The sequence below is a fragment of the Ammospiza caudacuta genome, chromosome 5, assembly GCF_027887145.1.
Source record: "Ammospiza caudacuta isolate bAmmCau1 chromosome 5, bAmmCau1.pri, whole genome shotgun sequence".
Lineage (NCBI taxonomy): Eukaryota > Metazoa > Chordata > Aves > Passeriformes > Passerellidae > Ammospiza > Ammospiza caudacuta.
Window position 1 is genome coordinate 53775323 of NC_080597.1, and position 7961 is coordinate 53783283.

Here is a 7961-nt window from a genome sequence, read left to right on the forward strand (position 1 = left end):
CATGTAGGAGATTGTCAATTGTCACAACCTCTTGTGTTTAATTTTCTTTAATTATATATAAGGGCAAAAGCAAAGGCATAGCCTTTTACTAAAACTAAGTCCCTGTGGCATTTAACATGCTCCAACTGTGCATGGAAAACAATAAGTGTACTGCTTACTAATTTTATCTCTTAGATAATTTGTTATTCTCATCCCTCCTTAGTTAACCTTTCCAAGAGGTTCTGTTCATAAACATCCTCCTTCTTGTAGTCTTCTGAACCCAGACCTAGCATTCTAGAAGGATGTCAGCAGTGAGGTATAGTACAGAACAGTTACTTCTTGTATTTTGTTTAAGATATAACACATCCCAGAATTAGATTTGACTCTCCATCTCTGCTAAGCTTTTAGGTCTGAGTGTTTGCCAAGAATGGGACTCAGTTACCCAGATAAGATGTTTGTGCTGGTCTTGGCCTCAGAGCACAGGGGAGGTTTGGGCTCATGGAGAAGGGGGAACACTTACATTTCTTTGGGTTCTGCTGCTTCATTGGGAGTTCTTAGAATTGTGCACTGAGTAAGCACTTCTTATATTTTAGGAAATGAATTGAAAAAGGCTGGCAGAGGTCTTACCCAGCAGCATTTAATATGAAAAGAAACTTCTTCTATGGTTAGGTTAATACCTTTTGTTGCAAAATAAGTATTTGACAATTAGCAAAATAATAATTTAAAATGAATCACAGGAAATAATATTTTACTCCTATAGGAAACTTTTCCTTAGCTGTCTCTTACTGTGTGTCATGTTTTTTCTGTTATTTATAAAGTTGAGGGTCTTTTGCATATATGATCGTAATGCATAGGAAATTATACTGTTTTGTATTAATCTCAAAAGTGTGTTATGTTGTCTAACAGGGTGAGACACAAATGTTTCATTTTCTCATAACATTTGCTATGTTGACTATCTTGTCTTTGTCAAACTTGTAAAAAATCTTCAAAGATGCTTATTTAAATGTCAATGACCTGCATAGCTTTGATACCAATTATTGTTAATGATCACATGTAGTTTTATATATGCTTCCTGATTTTTAAGTTTTCCAACAGTTTTATTAGGAACTAAACCTTTTCATATCTGTCCCAGCTGTATTTAAAAGAACTAAAGTTAGCTTGGGTGGAGTTTTAGTGTTCTGCAAAATAATCAAGGAAGGTGTCCTGTAGATACAGCATTTCAAGCATAAATAATTTCAATCTGCTTTGCTATCTAACACTGGGAACTGCTTTATGTAGATAAATACCAGCATTTGTTATGAGACATTATCTAATAGAGGAAAATATCAAACCCAGACAGACCTAGAAAGGGAAGCTTAACATTGCACTGTCCCTAGAAAACAGGGACAATTTGGGGAAGCAGAATATCTTCCCAGTATCCTGATAGCTTCATAAAACCATTATAATTTTAAATATATCTTCACTATATAGAGTGGTCTAGTCCATTCATTTCAAGCGTTTCTAGTAAGGTCACATAAGTAAGGTGTTGTCATCTTCATGATGTTAACCAAAACCTAAACTTCTTTGCTTGAAATATTTCTTAAGGCACATCGACTCAAATTACGTTTCCAGACTAGCCTGTTCAGTATTCCCCCTCAAAACCAGTAAATTCTACATTGTTTTGTTTTTCCTTTTTGCTTTTGTTCTGTAGCATTCTGTATGTGGTTTTGACTAATTTGTATAGGTTTCTTACTATGATAAATAACACAACACTTTGATTTTCCTGCATGTTGTTGATTCCTAAACTTGATATGAGGTTCTTTGTTTAATTTTCTGTAGGTTCACTATTATGAAGATGGTAATGTTCAGCTGGTGAGCCATAAAGACATACAAGATTCTCTAACAGTGTCTGTAAGTGACCTTTAAGGACCTTAGTGGGTATATTGAAGTGATTTTTTAAATTTTAAAATGAATGCAAGGTTATGAAAAGCTCAGAGAAAGAAAGTTTAGATAAGTTTGTTCTTCTACATGTATGGGAATTAGTGTTCAAATTTACAGATATTTTATATGTAATATTTACTACTTCTACCTAACATGTAGCTAGCATTTAAAAAAAAATCAATGCATGTGGCTTATATAAGCTATATTAACTTTGATTTTAAAGCTTTAATTAGCTTGTCAGTCTTCCTGCACTTCTGCTGTATTTAAACTTCAGTCTGCAGAATGACCTATAGAATTAATTTTTGAATATGAAGTAGGTTTGAATTAAAACAATTGACTTTAGTTGTACATTGTAGGAGATTGCCTCCTTTGCTCACTGGATGAAGACAAGTATGCTAAAATAGTAAACAAATGGTACCAATTGAGAAGCAATAGCTTCTTCAAGGGATTCTCCCTTCGTTTTCTCTGTCTGTAACTGGTCCTGACAGTGCAGCTTTTTTTGCTCTGTACAAAAAGCCCTTTCAGAAATGGTTCAACTTGAGAACCATAACACACTTCTTATTTAAAGCATAATTTTTTTCAACTTCTTGCCAAATGGATTAATACAGTAATGAGGAGCAAAAAATAGAAATAAAAATTGTTAAATTGTTTGGAAATAGTACCAGATGTATCTTTTAAGGATTGATAATGTGCCACCATTAACAGCTACTTCTTCTGAAATAATGTCTATAATGGCCTTTATAAACGGCAAGATTTTCTGTTGGAGTGTTTTTTAATAAAATTTAAGACATTGAGGTTAAGCTGGCAAAGAGAAATTGTAAAAGTGAACAGAAGAAGTATTTTTATGATAACAACTAGCACTGGCCAATTTGGCTCAATAGCTCAATTCATCAATAAAGAACATTGTTTGTTAATATAAAGGAAGGCTTGTTGGCTTTTTAGTTGCAATAGCACCAGAAAAAATGGGGGAATGTGGTGCCAACTGATAACACTTCTGGAGCTGTAGATATAAAATTACTTCTGACTCCTTGAAGCAAAGGGATCTATTTAGTGTTTCACTCAAATAAGAGTTGCTTCAGGGAACTCTTGCAGTTCTCCTGTCAATAGGTTTTGCCTCACTTACTGTTGGGAAGAAACCTAATCCTGCTTTGCAATTCAATAAAGCAGCAGGCCAATGAGTAGGAAAACATCTTTTACATAACTTAGCTAAAACAAAAGCAAGTATGCTGCTGGTTACCAATTTTTAACCTTGGCTGTGAGCTTCATAGAGGGCAGAGGCTGTACAAGTTCTTATTTCACAGAGAAGAAATGGTGGGTAGATTAAAAGGACCCTCAATTACTCCTTTTTTGTTGTTTTTCAGAGAATCCATTTAAAAACCATTAACAGGCACAACAGAAATAAATTACTGAAGAGTTCTCTTGTTGTTAGAGCTGTGAATAATTTTGCTGAAGGTTATTTTCTTATCCCTTGTTTTCCTCTGAGACAAATAAGACCTCATACCTCTGAATTTTTCCTTTCATTCGCAGAGCCTTTGAAAGCATTTCCTCAGTTCACTGAAAAGTCAAAACCTTTTCATTTGTTCATCTGCTTGCTCTCTGCCTCCTCCTTCGTATCTTCTGCTGTGTCCAAGAGCACTTTCACATCTGTTAGATGCAGTTTCACTGACACTTCCAACCAGTTATGGTTGAAGTTGTCAGAGTTTTATCCAATCTTCGCTTTTGCAGGAATGAGGGATTACATGGTACAAGAGCACTCCTAACTTTCAACAGCTTCTGCAAAAGCAGTCTTAGGAATGTTTCCAATGCTAATTGCAAGTTTGGAAATTCCTGAACCCTCATTTTCTGCTGGAGACTTCTTTTCAGCACTTCAGGAAACACCTCCAGATTGACTGATGGGGCATATTCTATTTTTTTAAAAAAACACACACTTGCATCTTTAAACAGTTTCTTTTCTGACCTCATCCTTGTCAGTCATGATGAAATTTGCACCCTCATTTTTGCAAGATGTATTTGGGGATGATTTTTACTCATTTTTGCAAGATGTATTTGGGGATGATTTTGGAATACTAGATACGTAAAGTCTAGTGTTTTTCTCAGCTTAGTCTCCAGATTCAAAATGTTTAGTGGTAAACAAATCTGTTTTGGTTTCTTGGTTATATTCTACTATAACTTCTGGGCTAGATGTTCTTGAAGTTTTCTTGAATTTGTACTGGAAATGTAGCATTGATAATGTTGTTATCCGTACTTGGCATGTTTTTAGGGGCTTGGGTGGGCACTGTAATTTTTCCAAATGCTGTTCTGAATGTCTTTTTATCACACCATAGAATTCTTAATCAAAATATGTTAATGACCTTCATGGCATTCTTTATACTTGTTGCACTTTGATTTTATTTTTCTAACATCGTCATTGTCATCATCATATGGGATATTCCTTTTGGATGAATGGTCAGTTTTGGTTTAGCCGCTGAATGGTCAAGTGTTCTCATCTAGTCTACCTGGCATCACTCCTAACTATAGGAAAAACATAATCCAACTGATCCTACCTCAGATCTAATTCAAATGTTTTTTTCCTAGAATGAAGCCCAGACAGCGAAGGAATTTATAAAAATTGTGGAGGCTGCAGAAAATGAATATCAGGTATGTTGAAAGAAATACTGTATTCTTACTCATATTTTTAGCATTACCATATACTAACCAAAGGTTCTATTCTATAACCAGCAAGGTAATGCAGTTCCATATAAATAGATTACATGCTGCTAATTCTGTCTTGCATTTTCCCACCTTGTGGTGGTTGTGCTCACCTGCCTAACATTGCAACAGAAGTAAGCTTTTGAGAACAGAAAAGGTCCTTGCATGATTAAGTGTCAGCAATTCTGATGTCATGAAACATTAGTGCATTCCCTAAGTGGAATTTTTGTACAGATTCTGTTCAGAGGCTACTCTGTTAAGACAGCTTTGCTAAATATTACTGTAGGCACTACCTCTTTCAATTAGTCATTTCAAAGTCAGAAAAGTATAACTGTTCTGGATACCCTCTGCTGAAGTGGATACATGTTCATTCAGGCTTTGAACATAAGGTAAATTTCAGACACTGTGTTGTCAGTTTGAAAGAAATACTCTTTAATAAAAAGTTTTGAAGTATCTATAGTATGCATTATATTCAAGTTCAGATAATGTTGTGGACTGACTTTAGCATCCTCACAGGAAAAACATTTCTGTCCGGAATTAATGATGTATGAGCTAACTCTGTTCAGCATTTTATTCGTATTGCTGATTAACCACACTATGGTTTGCTGAAACACCTTGTCTATGGCCAGGTTTATTACAAGTCTCACCAATTTTCTTCTCACGGCTCTGAGACATAGTCTCAATCTATATCTAGCAGCTTTTCTTCGTTAAATGTTATTTCAACTCAGCATGTTGTCATTAGGCCTGTGTAGGGAGTAGCAGGCCACTGAGTCCTAGAATGTTGATGTGGCATCCTAGCTGTGTTTTTGACGTGTCTGTTTTGCATGACTTTGTGTTGGCAGACTGCTATCAGTGAGAACTACCAGACTATGTCGGACACTACTTTCAAGGCCTTACGTCGACAGTTGCCAGTAACCCGCACCAAGATTGACTGGAACAAGATCCTTAGCTATAAAATTGGAAAAGAGATGCAGAATGCTTAAAGTGAACATTGCATGACTGGATCATTTTAGTGTCCTTGTATACAAATAAAAATTATTACAAAAAATATTTGGAACTGTCAAATCACCCAGTCAGCATGGGCTTTTGCCATTGAAAATCACTGTAAGTAGTTTGGTTAGAGCACAAAGCTTAGCTAATTGACTTCTTTTCTTTTTCCTTCCTTTCAGAGGGTTGCAGCTTCACTATAGCTGAATATCTTGCTTTAGAGTTTCCGTTGTACCTTTATTTTTTTATAATGAAGAGACCATGCCTTTAGTTTTCAATTACACATTAAGAACAGTTGGAAAAAATATTTTTGCATATGATAACCCTTCCTCTTGCTTTAATGTGAAATGGACAACTTGCAGAATTTGCTGGATTCCTTGTGGAGATCAGTAACATGCATTTCTAGGTCAAAGTCGAGTTTGCCATCGGTGCTGTTTTTGAAATGATCTGTCCTTTCATTGTATGTAAAATTGGGAAAAGCATTTTCTGTATCATTTAAACCTAGAAGACATACATTAGCCCCATAGTAGCTAATTATTTTTTTTAAAGAAAAGGCCAAGGTCTAAAGCTGTTTAAAGGTTTTGAAGTTAAATAAAAGTACTTACTCCAGAAATGCATTTAATGCTTTGTTCTGACAATTATGAGCTCGAACTCCATCTGCCCTCCAGGGTTTTTTATCATAAAGCTACAAATGTATTATAACAAGGCATATTGTAATATATATAATCCTGTACTCATTACCGTCTGTTTATTTTTTCTTGGATTGAAATGTACTAAAATTCAATGTGACATTAAAATGCAAATTTTCTATTTATTTGAGTATCAGATTGCTTCCTGATATAGCCTATTTTGGTGTTTCTAAATGTTTTTAAAATTCTGCTTGAAACAGCCACAAACTTGTATATTTAGGGATTGTAATATCATTATCATTTTCATCTGCATTGAAAAAACTTCTGTATATGGAAGTCTGCTTTAAACAGGCATATTTTAGCTTCATATTGGCTACAGAGGATAGAAGAAATTCCAAGACCAAAAATTAATACATTTGTTTAGAGTATTCTTTCTCTATCTCATTTTGAAAATGGATGTCAGATATCTAAAAACACAGACTTCATTACAAACGCTGTGTAACACTTCCACGAAATGCATAGATTTCATTTTTAATTGGATAAAAACTTGTTTTACAATATGCTACCTACTCATATGCTCGTAAATAAAAATTAAACAGCTTTTTTATTTTTTAGAAGGCAGGTGTTTATGCACACTCCTAAACCGTTAAAGCTTACACGAATATTTTATGTGTTTGTTTACAGCATGGTCTCATTACCTTAAATTTTCAAGTTACAGCATAGCAAGAGTCTAGACTTGTACTGAGTATAAAAATGTACATATGAAGTAGTTTGTTGTTTGAATTTTAATAGCAATATCCCAGTATTCTATTCTTCAGTGCTCTCTTACACAGAGGTATAGAAGTTCTATAGAAGAAACTGCTGCTACTTTACAGTACTGAGCTGTATAGTAGAAGAGTGGGATGTGTTCCACCACAGTCTTCCTGGATAGTTGCCCTCTCAATTGTCTTTGTAGTTCAGCTCCTGAGCCATGTTGTTCTTTTCAAATTAGCTCATAAAAGCTGCATGTGAGATAATAACAAATGCTGAGTCACTGTCAAGTCAGTCTGTCAGTCTTAACCAAGATCTAAATACAAACACTATTGAAGGATTTCTTCCAACATATATAAGAACAAGGTAAATAAAGGCAGTGAATGGACAGTTAGGGGAATTGTTAATGGGCAACAACGGTGCAAATAACTTTTCTAGCAGTTTAGAATGTTGCAAATTACCAGAATCAGCACTGACTAAAAGTCAGAATGCTATTTTTCTTACCTGAAATAAAGAGCTAGTTTTAAATATATTCCAAATAAAGAGGTATTTTACTGTGAAGTACTCTATTACTGTATTTCCCTCTCTGTTTGTTCAGTCTTGTGATAGTCTTAATTCTTTATCTTGAAAGAATTGCTTCCTTCAGGTTCAATTCTACCAATTGGATAACATAAGTAAATCTGTGTTACTTATGTTTTTTCTTGTTGTGTTAATTTTTAGTCTGTGAGACAACTTTACACCTTGACTATCAAATTTATTAAGTTATAGCTTCAATAAAGCCATTTGTAAGTAAATCAACTATTCTGTTACTTTTCAAAATGGTGTGCCGTATCATATTTAGGAGTAATGACTCCTGAGATGAAGCTGACCTGACTATCAGCTGAACCACATGGCACAATTGGAGTTCTTGATTTCTAGCAAAGTTTTGGATGTCACTTGCACTTTTTTTTTGTTTTGTTTCTATCCCTACCACTTCTAAATTGGAGAATTTTAGAGCTTGCTTGGTAG

General features: G+C 34.6%; 1 protein-coding gene across 1 annotated transcript in view; it reads left to right on the forward strand.

Annotated features, from left to right (window-relative positions):
• The window catches only part of CAPZA2 (capping actin protein of muscle Z-line subunit alpha 2), a 29518-nt gene extending 23130 nt beyond the window's left edge, over nucleotides 1–6388 (forward strand). The window contains exons 8-10 of the mRNA XM_058804511.1: nucleotides 1798–1869; nucleotides 4474–4536; nucleotides 5430–6388. Of these exons, the coding sequence (XP_058660494.1) occupies nucleotides 1798–1869; nucleotides 4474–4536; nucleotides 5430–5570 (276 nt within the window). The 3' untranslated portion in view covers nucleotides 5571–6388. The remainder of the gene's footprint in view (nucleotides 1–1797; nucleotides 1870–4473; nucleotides 4537–5429) is intronic.
• The last annotated feature ends 1573 nt before the right edge of the window (nucleotides 6389–7961 follow it).